The sequence below is a fragment of the Artibeus jamaicensis genome, unplaced genomic scaffold, assembly GCF_021234435.1.
Source record: "Artibeus jamaicensis isolate MK-2021 breed Jamaican fruit bat unplaced genomic scaffold, CSHL_Jam_final contig_780, whole genome shotgun sequence".
In the NCBI taxonomy this organism is placed as follows: domain Eukaryota; kingdom Metazoa; phylum Chordata; class Mammalia; order Chiroptera; family Phyllostomidae; genus Artibeus; species Artibeus jamaicensis.
The window spans coordinates 429,192-449,104 of record NW_026521967.1 but is presented as its reverse complement, the minus strand read 5'-3'; the positions used below and the strand labels follow the sequence as shown (position 1 = coordinate 449,104).

The 19,913-nt window shown below is 53.2% G+C and overlaps 1 protein-coding gene across 1 annotated transcript in view; it reads left to right on the top strand.

Annotated features, from left to right (window-relative positions):
- CSMD1 (CUB and Sushi multiple domains 1) overlaps window positions 1-19,913 on the top strand; it is a 731,453-nt gene that overhangs the window by 288,741 nt on the left and 422,799 nt on the right. Inside the window, 1 exon segment of the mRNA XM_053672625.1 lies at window positions 16,692-16,886. Within this exon segment, the coding sequence (XP_053528600.1) occupies window positions 16,692-16,886 (195 nt within the window).

Below are 19,913 nucleotides of genomic sequence, written 5' to 3'. Positions count from 1 at the left end.
AAACCAGGAGATGGGGCCTCGTCCCGGAGGTTCCCTTCCGGTTGCAGCTCATCAGATGCTCCCGGGTGTGCAGTCGTTTCTCCACACAAACACAGGATGACAGGGACTGTCCCGGCACTCAGGGTGCAAAAACCGGGAGCTCAAGTTTGGCTTCTTCTGGAACGGCAGGGAGATAAGTGCTTAACCAGCCTCCCCTTGGTCTTCCCGTGCACTTCCTCCTGCAGGGGTGGGGGCGCCCCACGCCTCACCCCAGGGGAATGGTGTCCTCTGCAGCGCCGTAGCCAGAACACGGAACTGCTTCACATGTGCGTCCCACCTCCCACAGCACCAAAGCCGAAGCACGGGTGGTGGCGGAAAAAAAACGAGCTGCGGTCCAGGGACGTGAAGCGCGTGTGAGTGCGTTCTGACCTTTGCCCAGATAATGCACACTCACAGTCAGCGAAATCAAAGCAAAATTCTCCCCTGCATCGACCCAATTAGTCTCCAGCGGTTTTGCCAAACAAAAGGTGCTCAGTGGCTGAGGGCCGTAAACTCTTCCTGACTGTCCACGGCGTGGACGGACACTAGCCACTCCGGCTGCCGGTCAGAATCCAATCCGCCGTGGAGAATTGTGCCCTAAAGGACTCCACTGCCCTTGACTCATTTATGTGTTTCGGCTGTGGCTTTTCATAAGACGCTCTGAGTGATTTCTGTCACTGGAATGTCTTCTGTAAATAAATAGTGTCCGTGTGGTGGGATTTAACGAGAAAAGAGAACCTGGAACTTCAAACGGCTTAAACCAGGGAGCAGCGTTTAAAACCCGTCGCTGCTTTTGTGTCTTGGACGGTTATCACCACTGTTTTTCTAGTGTGTTTTGACCATCATCCCAGAGGGTTGTTTGCTGTTGGTTTTTTGGGTTTTCCGGTGGTCGTTGTCCATCCCTCCTGAGTCATCGTGGGTTTGATGGGGACCGAGCCGAAGTGTGTGCAGGTGTTGCCGTGAGCCTGGGGGCGGGGGCAGAAAGGAGGACCCCGTTGGCCCCGCTCTCGGTGGGCAAAGGCCCCCGTGAGGAACGGGGGGCTCGGCCACCGCACACGGCCTGCAGGTGACCGTGACCACGCTGGGGGTGAGGAGGCCGGGTCCTAAGCAGGCCGGGCATTTCCCCAGCAAGGGTGCTCGCTGCTCTGAGTCTCAGGGCGGCAGACAGGCTGACGTGGCCGTGGCCGTGGCCGTGGAGCGGAGCGTGGAGAACTGCGGGGCTGGGCTGGGGAGTCACCCTCTGCGGCAGTGGTTACCCAGGTTGCGCATGGAGAAGGGCCTGTCCCTGGGGCACCCACCCCCTCAAGACCAGCACCCTGAGCTCTTCAGTCAATGGCTGTTCCCATGGCTCAGCGTGGACAGGGGTGGAGCGTCCGGGAAAAACACACCTTCCTACAGTTGCATCTGGATGGGCTCCGACCCATCTGGCCTGCACCATGGGGGTCCATCCCCGAAGGCCCGGGAGGCAGGATGAGTCCTTCCCGTGGTAGCAGAGTCCCTTTTAGTCCCCTGGCCTCCAGGAGAGAACATGGGCCTCGTCGCCCTCTCGTTTAGCTCACGGACATCGCCCTAACCTTCTTGCCCCTGGTCCTGCTCCGCAGTGGCCTCTGCGTGAATGGCTGCGCCCAGCTGGCCCGGGACCCTCCATACGGGGCATTCTCTTGTTGCCACGGGACCCCGTGGGGTGACTTGCCCTGCAGCCCAGCATCAGGGGCTGGAGCCTGCGCAGGGGGCGGTGCCTCCGGACAGAGAGGCCCTGGGCTCTGAGGGGCCTCACTGCCTTCCAGACCATCCCGAGTCGCCCTGCTCCACGGGTACAAGAAACTGTACTATAAATCCGATACAAAATTAGAGGAAATGGAGAGAGAGAGAGAGTGAGAGGGGGTGGGTCTGGGGGTGGTCTGCCCGGGTAGGACCAGAACCCAGGCAGCAAGCTTCTCGTTTGCCAGGAAAGCAAGTGTGTGTTTCATTCTGCAGTCGCCCAGCTTGTCCTGTTGCAGCAAAAATTAAACAGTATTGGACGAAAACAATTTATATTAAAAACTAAGTCTGGCTGTAGAGAGAGGTTATAAAAGCAACGAGATCTATGACATCTTTCCAAGTTGTAAGCACTTAGAATTATCCAGAACTGACTCCATGCTTACACATATCCTGAGAGGGTATGTAGCTTTATATAATACACAGTCAATTTTAAAATGTGTTTGTTATATACACTACATTTTATATAATATACATTATATTCTTCTCAGAAAGAGCTTCTGAAATTAGACCTCCCCTGACAAAATGCAGTTGCTTTAGAAAATTTCATTCATTGTTTGTTCTAGTCATTTAAATGCACAAAATAAATAAAACGCCGTCCCCTGAGGACCAACCCCTGCTCCTTCACTGCCTCTTCACGTTCTGCAGCTGTCTTCCCTTTTTCTAAACATTCCGAATATTCTCAGAGGGCTGTAGTATAAGTCAGCAATTCCTTGGGTCTGAAGGATTTCCATCTTTGAAAGCTGGCGTTTCCTTTGGCCCCCTGGTGTCCTTGCCCGGTGAGTCCCCTGCAGGCACAGGTGAGCACAGGAGAGCCGCTGGCCATGGCCGCCCTGACCAGCTTCACTCTGAGGTCAGCTCGGAGCAGATTGGCAGAGGCAGCAACCTCCAGCCGACCGCCATTTCAGTCCACCAAACTCTGAATCAGAGGTAAGCCCCGCGGCCCACCAGCCACTTCCGTCCCCTCCCTCCCAGGCCGAGGTCAGGCAGCGCCGCCCTTCCCTGTGCCGCCCCCAAGCTGCTCTGCCAGGCGCTGGATCAGCCAACAACATGCATTTTCTGCCTCCTGGACGTGGAGGAGGGGACGTCCCCTCACAAAACAAAGCGAGGAAGGTCACACAATAAACAAACCGCACAGAGATGGCATTTGCGCCACACTAGTTAGCCGCAACGAGTATCAGGGAATTAATTTCACATTCGCTTTGCTTTCCGGGGGACGAGTGTCTTATCTCTTTCCTCCACACTTCGGTGAGAAGCTCATGTTTTGTTTTGTTATCACGGGTGTTAAACATACCGAAAGGGAGCCGGGGGTTTTCATTTCTTCCTGTGTCATCACCTCGCCGAAGGATGCGTGATCGGGGACTGTCTGTTGTCCGTCATTGTCCCATGCCCGTCTCAGAGCCCAGAGTGGCCCCAGGTAAATGGATCAGTGTGAACGGCTGTGAGGCTGTGTTTCGCTTGCATTTCGGTTTGGAGAGATGGGTACCCCCCCATTTCCTCGCTTACAACACCCGACCACGTGGCCGCAGCCGTGGGCAGGCACGGTGCCAGCTCGTGCCGTGGGGATGCCACCCCAACCCGGCCCGGGGTGAGGCCCAGTCCAGATGCCCCCGGGGACGTCCTCGGGTTTCCTCTGTCACCACGGCAGCCCTCGCTGCTTCTCGGATGCCCCCCTCCTGGCCATTCGCTCCCCAAGACTCAGCTTCCTCCTCTTCAATCAACAGCAGAAATATTAGCAGTTCTGCACTATCAAAATAGAGACCTCACGGCTGAGCGACAGTTCCCTCCCCAAAATCAGTGTAGCCTAGAATGTGAGGCTTTCGGCAGGAGGAAGTCCAGGCGTGACGGGGGCACACACCTGCATGTTTTTGTTTAAAGGCCGACACATCGTTAGCCTCATTTGTCACCTTCCCCGGCTGTACGTGCACTCACACCGCACGCTCATCCTGTCAGAGGACACGGGGCGCGGTGCCGGGCTGTGGTTCGAATCGTCCTCCCCTGCCCACTGGACGCTGCATCTCATGCCAGGTCACAGAGGTACAGAATGGCGAGCGTGGTGGACTCTCTGTACTTGCACGAGGCCTTTAATTGTCCCGGCTTTTCCGCCTGGCCGCCCCCTTTCACTAAATGATGCTATGAGATTCGATCAGCCCCCCGGCATCAGGCCACCGCTTCAGGAAACGGCACACACAGTCTGACTGTGCCTTGTCACATCTGACACTCAAAAGGCAGGCGAGTTTCTGTGCAGGCCTTTGAAGCTGCAGGGGGGCCTCGGACGTGCTGCAGTCCTCACGAGGCTCTGCCCGCGGGAGGCCCGGGGCTCTGCGCACCGCCTCTCCGCAGGGCCACTGCCCGCTGCCTTCTTCCCGTGTCTGTTCCCCTCGCTCTCCCTCTCGGTACGATGCCAGGACGCAGGCCCTCGCACTTCGACCCCTGCTGAGGGGATTCTGTAGGTCCCCGACTTCAGCTTGGCTCATGTCCCTCCCTCCATGTCCATCTTTCTTCCCCCCCCAAGCTTGTGAGGTCTGATGACTGACATGATATAGACCGACTGAGGACTCGTGTAAAGGCAGGCTGCGATCCATTCCTGGGCTATTCGCCACTCTCTTTGGGAAGCAGGGCCTTTCCTAAAATATGTGTTATGATTGGGCATTTTAGGCAAAGTCTCTGAGCTCCACACCTTAAGAACCCGGGCTTTCCGACCCAAGGCCCCTGTGCACGCTCATTCACGCTTCCTCGGTGGATCCTTCCCTCGCTGCGCAGGTGACGGAGTCTGTGCTCCGCTCCAAGCTCAGTCGCGGCTGCGTTGGGCGGGAGGATGAGTCAGAGCTGTGCCTTCTGCTCTCTGCCAGCCGAATTCCAGGGGGAGGGCCAGCCATTAGCCAGCCCACAAAAGGACTTAAAATAGTAACAGCACCAGAAAGAAACCACACCACGGAGTGGCAGAAAGTGAAAGGGAGTTATTTCAGGTCAGCCAAACAGCAGAGACGTCCAGAAGGAGAGACAATGGGCCTGAGACCTGAGCCATAGGCCGTCATGCCCAGGTCGAGGTTGAGGGTGCAGATGGGCGTCATCCGAGCTGAGGTGGCAGGTGGTGGCAGGTGGGGTGGGGTAGCTCCGTGTCGTCACCTGTGTGGCTGAGGCCCCAGGACGTCCCGGGGGTGGCGTTCAGGCAGGTGTCTGGGGTAAGCCATGTGGGCACTGCGGTCCCCGAAAGGAGTGCGGCATGTGTTCCAGACGCAGTAGGAAAACTGGGGCATTTTCACCAGGGAAGCGCCAGACGGGACTTGAGTTGTGAATCGGCCCCTCCAAGCTGTGCAGAAAACACGCGGTCAAGTGTACAGGAACAGGGATCAGGAGAGGAACTCGGAAGAGGCTGTCACTGTGAATTAGGAAAAATGGGGTGGCACGAATTCAAGGTTATGGTCAAAGAAGTGCCGACCAGGGGCTGGGGACAGGGGGCACTTCTGCACAGTTTCAGCGACAAGCAGCATCTGTGAGACGGGCACAGGGTTCTGCAAAGGCACCTGCTCTGGGGAACGAGCTGTTTGTTTTTCCCCCACGGGGGTCCCGGTCGGCTGTGCGGAGACCACTCTGAGTGTGGGTGGGAAGAAAACATTGGATTAACAATGGCATCTGGGAGCCAGGTTTGTCCCTGGACAAGATGAGCAGGGAGAGGAGCCTACAGTGACCGAGTGGGTACGGGGTGGAGTTGGAGACGTCATCAACTCCTGTTTGGTTACTGCACAGACGTTCACCTGCAGAAACACTCAGATCAGACGCACCTGCCCACTGGCGGGGCGGACACACGAATGGTTTTCTTGCTCTGTTCTCTGTGACTCCTTAGAAGCAATGCCTCCTGGGAGCCATGGGCACACCCAGCTTCTTGGCCTTGGTTGCTAATGCTGTTACCCGACAAGAGGAACCAAGGCTCCTTGGAGAAGCAGCTGCTTCCAGGGTGGGACAGGAAGTTCACACAGCATGAGCCGGGCGCGCCTTGTCCTGAAAGTGGGCCAAGGAAGGAAGGAAGAAAGGAAAAGGGGAAGGAAGGAAAGGAAGATGACCACAGTGATGAAGGCACGGCGAAGGGACATGGAAGACAACTGAGTGGACACGCGCCCTCACGCTCCCTACGTGCTTCTGCCCGCGGTGACCTCTTTCCCAAGGGGACGGGACTGGAAGAAAGAAGAGGAGCCGCCGCGCCGTGGGGAGCTGACACGGCCTTCCCGACTGTCACCTCCGGAGCCTTTGCCCACTGATGCCTGTCCCCTTGCCGCGACCTGCTACGAACGGCCCTCTGTGTCTGCAGCCTGCCTCCCAACCACCCCGTGGCCTCATTCCACCCACAGGAAAATGTCACACAAGTTCCAGTCACTGGAACATCTGCAAAACACCTGACAGTCACTCAAGCCATCAAGGTCTTCAAAGAGAAGGCTTCAAAAGCTGGGGCATCCAGGAAACTGTCACGATCAGGAGACGCCAGCAGGGAGGTGACAAACAACTCGCCGGGGTGTCCTGGGAGATCATGATACAGACGGAGGCCGTCAGGTAAACGCCGAGAAAACTCACTGGACTTCAGCCGATGACGACATCTGTGGATGTTTCACGTGCAGGGTTGTTCTTCGAGCACAGGGAGGGCCGTCCCCAGGGCTGTGGATGCAGGACCCACTGTGCACCAGCCTGTGTCTCCCTGGCCCCTCCCTCCCATCCCTGCTGCCTGGAGCTGCTGTTCCAGTCATCTCTGACCGACGCCAGTGACAGAGTGAACCAGGAACCAGTTGCTGCCCAGCAGCAGGCGCACGCATCCCGAGAGATCACAGTACAGACACAGGCTACCGCCGTGTGAGCAGGGCTCCAGCTGGGGCCCAGGGTCCGAGAGTCCGTTCTCAAAGTGTAGGGATTTCTAGATTCCATTTAATTCTGTTTCCATGGATCCGAGTTGTTCCTTTATTTGTCAACTCCAGAGCCAAACAATACCCGTTGGGGAAGTTTCTGGAACTAGGAGACAGCACGGGATCTTAGTGAGAGGAAGTGGAGTTTTCCACGTGCAGCCGTTTCTTGCTACAACGGACTTGTGTGGAATCGAAAGTCGGTCTCTGGGAATTAGCACAAGCCCAAGTCGACGCGTTGTCTACTTTGCTGGCACAGGACGGAGCAGCATGTTGTACCGTGTGCAGAGGACTCTTCAATAAAGCTGGAGCCACTGACGTGAATTCAATCACAGAAAAAGCTTTCAGGTTCAAATGAATGCGAAAATCATAAATTAGTGAGACCCCCGCCTGGTAAACCTCACCTGCTTGTGGCCACAACTTTAATTCAAGACTATTTTTAGAAGTTAACTGCCAGCCCAGGGAAAAAATTGAATCAAGATAAGCTGAGTGGCAGCCAAGAACCTATTAATTAGAAAGAAGATAATGCCACACGACTTTTATAAATTATTAAACTCCTTTTATCATTTTCTGTACAAATATGTCTGAAAATTGGAAGTGATGTTAAAGCTAACATCAGTTATACATCTAAATAAAGTTATAGAACCATTTTGTGGAATGATACACACTTTTCCGTACGGGGTCTAACACACTGGTGAATCACTCTGGTGTGTATTTTTCTATTCACTTTATAAGACACACATGTGTGTGTGAGTGGTGTACGTGTGTGTAGCTGAGTGCGGCCTAAATATCCTAATTGTTTAAAACAACAGCTGAGTGAGCAGAGCCCGGAGCGTGAACGAGAAGTGGGGCGCAGGGGCCGACGAGCCGTCCAGCTCTCGGCGCCTGAAGATCGCCTCCTGTGAGCGGCTGAGTCTCCGTGTTTCTGAGTCTCTCAGTCTCTGAGTCTCAGGCCCCTCGGGGCCCCTGTTTATTTCAGTCTTTGGACCTCACGGTGGTGGCGCGAGTCCTGGGTCACCTCTCACAGCTGCTGCTGCTCTCGTCCCCTTCCTGAAGGCCATGCGCCCTTGACCCAGGTCCCCACTAAGAGCGCTGATGATCTTGGGTTTGGTTCATCTGCGAACGTGCTTGCTGAGGGAGTGGGATGCCCAATGCTGCTGCCCGGGGCCCGGGGCCCGGCAGGCCCCTCGTCTCTGCAGCTCCGCCTGGGGCTCCAGCTGTCACCACCGCCCAGAGAGCAGCCGGCAGGGGCAGGCACAGACTCAATGGCAGCATCCTCAGAGCACGTCCTGTGCCACACAGCTGACGATCTTTGTGCCTGGCCAGCCCAGCCAGGACCTTCTTCCTTGGGCGCAGCTGGGAGAAGTAAGCCTTCATGTCGCCGCTGCGGCTTCCAATCCAGTCCATGCCCAGCTTCACCCCCGGGGCCGGGTGCCCCGCTCCAGCCGGCCACCTGGCCAGTTCCAGGATGCAGGACAGCGGCGGGGGTCAGGCAGAAAGACCCCACTCCCTCCATCACTGAACACCCTTCTGTTATCCCCCCCACACCCAGCACACTGAGTGCAAAGATTTTTCAAGGCAGCTTTTCTTGTAAACCTGCAGGTTTCGGTGGAAAGGTGGAATTGTTACATAGGAAATCAAAATAAATAGCGAGTGAACACGACGCAAAACGTGAGCGGTCTTGGACCCCAGGATGAAAAAGAGAACGAGAGTTCAGCGTTCGGTTCACCCAGGGTTTAGCGCTAGAAGCATCACTCACCCGACACCTTCTGCAGGGATCTCTGTGGTCAGAGAGAGTGACCGTGTCCAGGGTCACTCTGTCCAGGCATCCAACAAGGGGGCCGTGCTGCTCGGGAAGCTGTGGCCTCTCTCATTCGGGACAACACGGGGGCCACTCTGAACCCAGTGCTCCCGTAGAACTGGGGCTTCTGCCATGACTGCTGTTCAAGTTCTCTGTCCACCCCCTCTTCCCTCCCTGTCCCCAGGCTCGTCCCGAGGCCGGAGACCTTTGCCCCCAGATGTCTGTGAGGAGGCCCTTCCCAGGGGCTGTCCCTGGAGAGGAAACTGAGACCCAAGGGCTCAGCCCACCCGTGGTCTAGTCACAGGCCATGTGGCCTGACCGGGTGGCCGCCAACCAGGGCTGTGCCCGCAGTTAGGTCAGCTGGGCCCCTCGAGGGTCGAGAGCCCCCGAGGGTGGGGCACAGGAGAGGTGCCAGGCACTTCAGGGACGGCCACTTGTGAGCTGTCCTTGGGGGCCACGCTCCAACACCACCGATGGCCAGTGCTTCGAGGGCCTCTTTTTCATCGATCTGATGTGCTTTCAACTTTTTTACCACAGGAAGGTGAATCCAATCCCTGATACTTCAACGTGGCCAGAAGGGAGAGGATGAGAGTGAGCAGGTTCTTTTGTTTGTTTGTTTTGTTTTTATTTTATTTCTTAACCTGATTCACCACATCAGCTGTGATGAAGAGAGTTGGGAATTGTTTCCTGGAATCAATCAGTTTGCTCACTGCCCCTGGTGGTGGGTGACGTGCTGTCTCACCTTTGGAATGGATGGTGCGGGCCACGCCTTAGAGCACAGGTGGCACACACCAGGCCCGCGGGCCGCGTCCGGCCTCCGCCTTGTTTTATTCAGCCCTAGGTAGGCATCTTGATCCTACCTAGTGGCAGCGCTGAGCTCCTTGCTCCTAGTTAAGGAGTGGTTGCACTTACACAGTCCTGAAATCACGTTCAGCCCTCCGGAGGCAACCTCGGGGCCGATGACGCCCCACCCCCCCCAGTTCAGATGAGTCCGCCACCCCTGCCTCAGAGCACACAGCACTCTGGGCGCAGGGCAGGGGCCTGGGCCCTTCTCCCTTGTCCCCAGTGTCCTCGTTCTCGTTTGGCAAGCTCCTGTCCAGAGGACTTTCACTGTAGTATTGAAACATCCTCTTCGGATTTTAGAAATATTTTCCCTTCTCTTTTTATGAATATTGAGACACAGGCAATCAACTGAACACCAATGAGCAGGAAGCTCGCTTTTTTAAGATTTTATTTATTTATCTTTAGAGGGGAAGGGAAGGAGAGAGGGAGAGAAACGTCAATGTATGGTTGCCTTTCGTGCGTCCCCTGCTGGGAACTGGCCTGCAACCCAGGCATGTGCCCTGACTGAGAATCGAACCGCAATTGCCTGGTTTGCAGGCCCGCGTTCAGTCCACTGAGCTGCACCATCCAGGGCCGGAAGCTCGCTTTTGAAGAGACGGGAGAAAGGGGGCCGGACAAAGTCGTGCGTCTGCCCACCCACGGCTCACGACGGCGTCCGCGTGGCTGGGCAGACGTCCCTGAGGCCATGCGAGTGGGCACAGCTGCCTTCCTGGTAACTGCTCCAAACCTGGGCAGTTCGCCTCGGCCGCTCCTCGTTGCTGTGCGGGTTCCAGGGGGGCCCCCTCATGATGCCGAGTCATCCGCCGGTGACCTCACCACACCTGTGCTTCTGTGTGTTCTCTCAGCGAGCTTCCTGGGCTCTCTGTTTGCTCTCGCTCTCCACTTTTTAGCCATTTTTTTCTATTTTATTTAATGACTCCTCCCCCCTTAAGTTCACAGCCACCAGAAGACGTACGTCTGGGCTCTCGATTTCTTTGGTAGTGTTTTACACTCACTGCACGGACACAAGTTCAGTCGGCGGGGTCTCCGCAGGCCTTCTGGTCCTCGGCCCTCGTCTTGTTGACTCCGGACGCGTCCACGGAGACCAGCGTTTCTGACTAACTGCGTCCCGTTGCATGGGGGCCGGTCATGGCCGTGGGGGCGCGTCCCCTCCCTCCCTGGTGCAGCGTCTCTGGGTTCCCGCCAAGCCTGCTCTTTCCACCTCAGCGGCTGCCTCCCGATGCCTCACCACCTCCTGTTTCTGTCACAGTTTTGCAATCAGCTCCTGTCTGGACTAACGCCTGTGGTGTCTGAGCTGGCAAAGGCCAGCTGCCCCGCACGGCTCCACAGGGTCACGGCCAAGTCTGCCGCCGATACACAGAACCAAGTCCTTGGACAGGGAAGGGGACGTGCAAGGCCTCGGGGCTCCCCGCCAGCCGTGGCTGCGCTGCTTACCCTCCCGGGGGTCACTTCATGCTGTCAAAATAATTTTGCCCCTGGCAACTGCGAGTTCCCGCTTCTCAAAACCTGTCATGCCCTCAGTTGCCATTCAAAATCTTTGGTAAATCTGGTTTATAGATTTCCGATCCTTCTGCCAGCTGGCTTTTTGGCCGACATTAACTCTGTTACCCGGCTTCTCCCGAGGCCTTTCTCCTGCCCTGCAAATTGCCCACAGGGTGTGGAGTGTGCTTTTTATGAGCCAGGTGATGATTTTGCCCTCAGATTCACACCAGATGATGTCCGAGTCCCCCCAAACCCTCAGATCAAAGTGCTGATGAGAACACTGGGCATCCGATGGTTTCTCATTGTTCTATCTTTCGATGTTAACATTTTCATAGATGTTTCTACTGCAGCGTGAAGACTGGCCATGCTGGACGCGCCAGCAGAGTCCACCAGCTGCGTGGCCGAGGGGACACTGCCTGACCTCTTTGTGCCCCCGTGTCCACTTCTATAGAAAGGGGGCGGCGTTACCACGTGCTCTGTATCGCATGAATGGGCACACGCCGCCGAAAACAAGGTCCAGCTCGTTACGCAGTGTGTGTCCCTCATTGCCACCACCACAGAGCAGGACAGACGGGGCCAAAGAAAGAACCGAGCTGGCCTCCTCCTTTGCTTTCCACTTTAATAACTGTCCCAATTTTAGTGCTGCTATCCACACCGACGGACTTACCTTAGCTTTATTACTTTCTGAAACTGGAGTACATTAGAATAGTATTCCCTTATTCTTTTTTTTATGCGTGCATGAGTTCCTGACCGTTTTCATGGTGCTCTGGGACGGGAGAAAGAACGTGAAAGCCGCTGATGTACACGAGTACGTGTTCTGTTCCAAGTGTCCTGCCCACGGGGCCGTCAGCGTTGTCCCGTTTATGTCCCACAACGAACCCATTTTGGGTTTCACTCTTCCGTTCCCTTTGCCAGATGTGGGCTTGCAGATTTAAGGAGTCTGCCCGATGGCGTGCGGGCTGTCTCCGGCGCAGGGACCGCCCGCCGTGTGTGACCCGCGTCTGCCCTGCAGGGCCCGCCCGGCTCTGTGCCTTTCTGTCAGCGTTGGCCACCACTACGTTCCTGCTACACAGACCGGCTCTGCCCCGCAGGTGGCTGAAGCTGCCGCTTTTCCCCTTTCAATTCGCGTAGAGCTCGCCTCCTCTGGCAGCGGCGGGCCTCCCTGCAATTTTGCAGACAGTGGTCCCTCCCGAGTTTCCCCCACAGCGGGTGAGAACAGACTCGGGAGGGTTGGCGCTGAGGACCTGGTGCCCGCCGGGAGATCCTCGCGGCTTCGTCACGCCCCGCTGTCTCAGCATCTCCCGCAGCCACCGGCCACTCTCAGAGTCGGTCAGAGAACAGTTGTCCGGCTTCGACCTGTGAAAATCAGGTGTGTGCCGTTTTCCTGAAAGTCCCATAATCTGATTCCTCTAATTCCCCCCAAGGGTGGGGGGGGGCACAGGGCAAACACCTGTGGACAAGGAGGGCTCAAGTGCCCGGCGCCAGGCAGGTCTGCGAACTCTTATCTCCTTAAGCTGCTGTGACACCCTTGAAGAGTGTGGCACCCGCCCCGGGGACCCTGATCCCCAACCCGGCCGTGGAGACGCTGCGTCCTTCCTCTTCGGGAGAAACTGAGGCCTCTGTTCGCTCGCCTTTCATCCCATTTCATAACGAGTATTAACACCGCATTTTATTTTAGTATCGTTTTCCCTTTCTCCTGGAAAAGGAGTCGACATGACAGCCCTTCCGCTTTCAGCAGGTGGGTGGGGGGTCGTGAGGCCATAGCCTGGTTCTGCCCGGAGCTGCGGCCCTGGCACTGGCCCGGTCCTAGTGAGCGTGGCAGGGGGAGGGAGCCGCGTGCGTGTAATTGGAGTGACAGCCGCCGTGGGAGCCCTGGCGCCCAGGTTTGGCTCCCTGAGGCCCGGTGGAAACCTGCCACCTGCGTCCCCTTCCAGAAATCCTGGCCCGTGACCACACACCTGCCCGGTGGGGAGCCCTGGCCTGGAGAAGATGTTCCTCTGGAAGCATTTGTGGGAAAGGGCGGAAATGACTTCAGGGAAGGTGAGAGGGCATTGAAAGCACAGTGCAAGGCAGTGCTGGGAGCATTTGCTAAATACTTGATGTGGGGGACACGGAGGGAGAGCCAGTGTCTTCAGGGAACCGGTTAAAATTGTTACTTGAGGTCAAATAGGCAGAAATGACAACTGGTGGGATTTACTCATTTTAAATGACTCCAGCCGCCAAGTCTCGCGTGTTGGTAGCACGTATGTCTAGATGTCCATCTTTACGCAGACCTACACTCATTTCCATCTATTTTTCACAACGGACGGGGTTCTGATCATTTTTAAAATAAAACTGCTGCTTTTATAATATTATGGGCATATTTGCTGTTTTGTTTTTCCTACCGAAAATAAATATTTTAATTTATTCTCAATTCTTTTTTACTTCTTGACATCAATCACATTAAAATTTTAATTTTTTTCTTAAAAAATTGGTTGAAAATACAAATCTTCATTGCCTAAATCATAGATATCTGTTTCTGCTAACAGCTAGTGATTTTGAACTTTATACATTAATTTTTAATTGCTTCCACATTTGTTAAATTATTTTATTTTAAATTTTTTTAAATTGTTTTTAAGCCTCTGAAGCCTATTTACATTTTTAGCCAACTATGGGGGATGGGGTGGTGGGAAGAAACGTGACTTAAAGTTATAATTTGTTACTGATTCATTATTTCTAAAAGGTTGATTTTGTCCTACTGCTTTTGAAAAACTTTTTCGATTTTCTCTGTCCCCAGACAGCTATTCAGTATGTAAATGTTAGTTATCGTGCACACACTCTCTCTAAATACACAGTAAACTTTTCATTAATATTGATAATGGTCATTGAGTCGACTTATGTTTAACAAGGCCTTGCTCAGAGCCATTGTTCTGGATGTTGTGGAGACAAAAATGAACGCATGCCCCCCCCACCCCGTGAGCAGGTCGAGGGGTGGACCCGAGGCTGTTGGCTGCCGTGCCCCCACGGACAGGGTGACACAGAGTGGGTGCTGGGACACCTGTGTCCCAATCCTACACCACGTCATGGAGAGGAAATACCGATGAGGACCCGCCTTTAGTGAGTAAACGGAACGAAGGCGGTAAAAGCGGAGACTTGCATCCCGTTCTTTCCGTTCAATACCCCGACCACTGAAAGTGAGGCCGTTCAAAAGGCACTAAGCACGGGGTCAGCGCTTCTTCAGGTTGCAGTAGAATTGTCAGGGTGTCAAGGCAAAGACCAGTCTGTGGACAGGAACGGACCAGGAGGCCTTTCCCTGGGCTGAGAAGCCGGGGTGGTCTGCGGAGGAAGGGGAGGCGGAGGTGGCCCTGGAAATGGACATGGCCGTCGCCACCCGGCAGGCTTGCTGGGCTGGGAGAGGGCGCGTGGCTGCCGACGGCCGTCACAGGCGATAGAGTCCGCGCTGCCCCTGGAGAAGGGTCATCAGCGTCATCACTGTCATCGACGACAGTCTGAGACATGACGTTAACCACAGGAGCAGGTAGACTTCAGTTCTTTCTAGTTGTACGTTGGCACCGTTAATTTTAAATCTACAGTATTTCCTGTTCAAGTAGCTTTCCTGGCTTCACGGCCCAGAATGGCGGGAATTATTTTACTCCCTGAATTTTTCAGTTGTCTATGTTCCCAAATATGACGTTAAACTCTGTTCAAGTTTTTAAGACATGGATTTTTCCCCCAAAAGGCTTATCCTACTCAGGGGGACCCTTGTTTTCAGAAATGATATTTTCTTCTCAAAAGTTTTGAAGTTAGTGTCATTTCTCACTTCCTCACAATATCACTGCAAAGTTAGGTTTTATATAAATTGTTTATCCCTCACTCTTATTTAAATGTATGAAATAGGCCGAAGGTAACACAGTGAGATGCCGGTTCAAGTACCACCAGTAACTTGCGGTCTGCTTCATAGTTTGTTTTTTTGTTATGACGAGCTTTCTGTGTGTCAGCTTGTGCTGAAGATAGACCATTTTTAAGAAGTCATTTCTTTCTGTTTTCAATAGGAAAGTGGACAGAGAAGTTCTTAGGGCTGCACTCAGTTTCCAGAATGCTCCTTTGTTTATCCAGTTAGGTGAAAGCAATAGCTTGTTGCAACCATCAACAGCAGGATTTAAGATGTTTTACAGATTTATACTGACAACTCTCGTCTTTGGGGAAATGTATCTGAACACAGAGGATAGTGAGTTGCACTTTCTGATAAGAAGTATTACGAATAGTTCATGGAAAGGAATGAAGGCCCTTACAAAAGGGAAGGGTTTGTTCGTTCAGATGCTTTCAGACAGGGAAGAAAAACACCAACAGCCTCCAACTCCACGCGTCTGCCCCCCGGCCCCAGCCTCTCTCTGTCCCTGGCGCCCAATCAAATGCGTCAGCTGTGCATCTCGGACCTAAGACCTGAAGCTCTCACCAAGCCGGAAAAGCAATCGACCCCCAGGCAGAGCTTAAACTCTCTCTACTTGGGAAATTATAGGCAGTTAAAGGTGAAAACACTTAAAATGTTCATAAACAACATTTTAAAAAGACTTATTGACTTACAAATTATGAATATGGTGTTGAACAAAGAACTCCCTTTTCCACAAGAAGAAAAGATGATTGTCAACCAAACTTGCCTATTTTCTATTGTGTCCCGAATAGGTTTTTGTTGACTGTTCTCAGACATCATTGTCTAAGAAATAGAGCTGGGCACACCTTGGCCACGTGGATGGTGATTTCATCAATATGTCCATTACGTTCAGCGCCTAAATGGCGGCACAGTTTGGTTCTGTGTGTTTCTACAGAGCGGGCTTTGTCCGTAATTAATGGCATAATAAAATAATTTTAGAAATGCTGAGCTTCCACCTCGTTCCAAAGGTCTGTCTCTTTCTCAGTTTATACACAAACAAAACAAAAAAAAATTACTCCATATTCTATGTATATATCAAGCTACACTCTGTACCAGTGTAAAATAATTGGATGCAGATAAAAAATAATTTGATGTTATTCACTTGGAAGTACTTCTCTGTTGGGAAGTCATTCCTTTTTTAAATGGTGGGGTCCTTAGTCTGAATTCTACGTGATAGCAGCTGATGTACTGGGGACCTTCTGGACTTAAACCAGAAATATAGAGGCCACAGCTCACAATCATCACCTGTCTCTACTCAACCTAATGAGCATTGATGTAGTCAACAACTATGTTTTCTGAGTGGGGATGGCGTGTCAATTAGGTTTCAAGGTCATTGATGTAGGCAGAAAACGTGAGGCAGTCGAGAAGGGCAAGATTCAGGCTGTCTCGCCACAGTGTGAGTGAACACAGTATCTGATGGTTAACACTGGTGGTTGAAACCCAGCCGTGACTCAGACACTAGACGTGCCCAGAATTCTACTGATAAAATAGGGGGCAGTTTTGTTAAAAGCTGATAGATGAGTGAATGATCTTTCATCTACTGTTTATCCATCAAACCTTGATTAAACATTGGTTGGTGGTGGGCTCCAGGCTGTGCTGGTCCGGAGTCCAGGTGGGGTGGACATCCATGGATGCTTGTCCACTGTTGGGATAGTCTGCACCCTGCTCTGTCACAGGAGGCTGGCTTCAGGGGGCTGCAGACTCCCCCCATCGGAAAAGCAACCTAGATGAGGGCACCGAATTTATACAGAGTCGTGTTTTTCCCTCTCATCAAAATGCATCATTTATACCTTAAAGATGTTTTGACTAAAATACTGAACTGCTGATGTAAAACACCAATACATTTCTCTGTTCAATTCTGAGGCTGAATTAAACTACTGTTGTGCCACAGTCACTGCTTTCAATACTTCAGAAGGCGGTGTATGTGTTGGGCCGTAGATTGCTGTTAATACAACACCATCCTTTACCATTTCTTTTCTCTTTCCCGCAGTTTTGCCGAGCCACACCTGCGGAAACCCTGGGGAGATACTGAAGGGCGTCCTGCACGGAACGAGATTCAACATCGGAGACAAAATCCGCTACAGCTGTCTCTCTGGCTACGTCTTGGAGGGCCACGCGATCCTGACCTGCATCGTCAGCCCGGGGAACGGCGCGTCCTGGGACTTCCCTGCCCCGTTCTGCAGAGGTAGGTGCTGTGCAGGGAGAAGCCGGGGAACGCACACCTGCTTCAGGTGTCCGGCTCTGGAGCTGACGTCACACGTTTCCCAGGGGTGACACAGGGTCCATCCTGCTGGGTCTGCCCAGGTCAGCTTCATTCTGTTCCCAAAGGGCGTATATTGCATGTCACCTGAGAAACAAGTATAGATACGGTCCTCAAGTATCCAAACTTGTCTTCATTCTATTGCTCAGACTCCATGAATTTCTGCGCATGTATTGCCTCTCATCAGACTAATCTAAGTTTTAATACACAGCGTCTTGTCCATCTTGACTGGATAGTTGCTTTTCTTCTTTTTCTCATTAAAAATGACAGATACCCCTGGTCATTGAAATTCACGTTTTAGGGCTCTGTCAGTGCTCTTAGACTTCCGAAATAACGCAATCGCGAAGGGACGTGCTGTCACTTGACGTGCTCAGCATCTGAGTCGGCGTAAGGTTAGAATCACCGCACCCAAAGCCCCGTGAGTTTTAGCCTTTTCCATAATGTTAATATTACTGACTAAAAAACCCTGAGGAAGAGCTTGTTTTGGTTCTTAATTTTTGACTTTATTCAGAAAAATTCATCTTACAGTTTCAAAAGCGAAAGCACTACTAACATTTCATGTAACGCCTGACAGTGTGCTAAGTGCTTGACTTGAATCATATTATTGAATTCTCACAACCCACTGAAATAATAACTATTGACACTTTTTAACAGAAAAACAAATTTTTTTAATTTAAAGTTTACAGAGGTAGAATGTGTGAAGACTCAAATTCACGCCTGACTTTTCCTATGTCTTTTTACTTTTTAATTACAGTTTTCAGTCAGTATCATCTGTATTAGTTGCAGATGTACAGCAACGTGGGTAGAAAGTCCATACTTTACGGAGCGCCCCCCCCCCCCCCCGCTAGACCACCTTCTTACACCACACATGGTAATAAACCCGACACGGACTAAAGAGGTAAATGTGAGACTCGAGACCGTAAAACTCCCAGAAGGAAATGTCAGCAGTAAGATCTCACACGTGTCTCACAGCAGGGTTTTCTCGGATGTACCTCCTTGGGCAAGGGAAACAAAAGAAAACAAACAAACGAAACTGCAGCAAGTCTTTAAAAATGCACAGCACAGGAAACATCAACAGAACGAACAGACAACTGAATGAATGGGATAAGATTTTCACCCGTGATGCACGAGATGAGGGATTAATACCCCAGATTTGTGAGGAGCTCGGACCACATCACCGCAGAGAAGCAAGCAAAAGACGGGCAGACACCTGAACAGACATTTCTCCGCGTCTGACTTTTAACCCAGGCTCATAACCAAACTCACAGCCTCACCGTAAGTGACCCTGTAACGGTGCGGGGTTTTCCTTGGCATGTTTCTGGACTAGCCCACGCTGTGAAGGAACACTTTTCCAGTTTTGCATGTCAAACGTTGCAGTCTCATGGGGTCCCCTGACGGTGACTGTTTCAGGAACGGCCTGTCACCACCGACTCCCACTGCTGCTGGCGGGGACATATTGATGACCTATGGTGGGTCAGGTGTGACTTGGACACACTCACTCCTCGCGAGTAGGCAATGTGTTCAGGGCTCAGTGTACAGGGGACGCGTCGGGTGAGCTGGGACACAGGCCCTTCCGGCCAGCCGTCGTCGGAGCCTGCGTCTACCGTGTCCGGAGGAGTCCCGCGTCCCGGAAAATCCCTGCTGTGCCTGTCGTGTGTTCCAAACGTCCTTTACCCTCTGGAAGGGCTCATTCCCGTGCACGCTCCTGGCGCTCTTACATCTCTTGTTTGTTTTTTCCTCCCTCACTGCCATTCATCGTTTTCCAGATATCTAGTAGCAAAAAGTGTTGTCCCAAAACCCACACGTCCCCCCCATATCCCAGGCCTTTCCATAGACTCCCCTCAGCGAATGGATCCTGTTCAACGTCACTGCCGCGGGCAGGCCCCGCATGTGCCTTTCTCCCCTGTTCCCGCCCCCTGGCCCTGGCGGTCCCAGCCCCTCTGGAGGGGCACTGGAGTTACCTCGGCTTTGCTCTCCACTGTTGCCCACGTGTGTCTTCACTTTCACACTGACTCACGCCCACCCCACCCCTGTGTCCTATTCAGTTACTTGTTTTCTCCCCTGCACCTCCTTCGGGTGGGTTACGTGAGCTCCGCATCGGGACCCTCAGCTCCCCAACCCAGCACGACCCGCTCCTGAGTCGTTGCCCCCCACACGCCTTCATGGGGCCTCTCCTCTCTCCAGCAGACAGCATCAGCACCTCACCACGAGTTCAGTGCCACGTGGCCGCGGACGTGCCCCACAGTGGTCCCCTAGACGGTCCCATCTCCTCTGTCGGCGTCCCTGGCAGGTGTTTGGCTTCTCTCCTCCACACTCCCCGCCGTGTGGGGGCTCATGGGCGCCGGCCTTGCTGAAGCCGCTGCCCCTTCCTCCATCCCCGTGTCCCGGGTCCCTTCTGTTGGCACGGTGTCAACACCTTGGACGTGAGCAAACACTGCCGGGAAGGTGTTTCCTGTTGTTTGTTTTCCCCTGAGAGCTCTTTACCAGTGCACCACGGCGCCTGATTTCCAACTCTTGCCCACTTTTTCGGTTAACACTGTGGACCTTTCACCTCAGAGCCATCGATCTTACACGTTTGTCAGTTTCACTCTTAACTCCAAATTCAGTCCTTTCTTACCGTTGCAGCCCTTTTAAAAATTTTTTCTTTGAGAAAAAGGTCCTTTGGTTTAAATCATTCGTGTTGTTGCTATTTTATATTTTACCTTAATGCCTTTGAGCTCCCTGTACGTGTGGGGAGCCCGGCAGGGGCAGGCGCTGCCGTGGTAACGTCGGTCCTGCGCCCTGGACGCCTGGTAACGGAGCCTAATGTGCGGTGTCCTTACAGCTCCACCCCCGTCCGTCCGGAAACAGGCTCCGGTGGGTGCGGAGCCCCCGATCACGAGTCACAGACTCGGAAAAGCAAAAGTAAATGTCAACAGCAAGTAGTACACCTTCTCTTTTTAACTCTTTTTT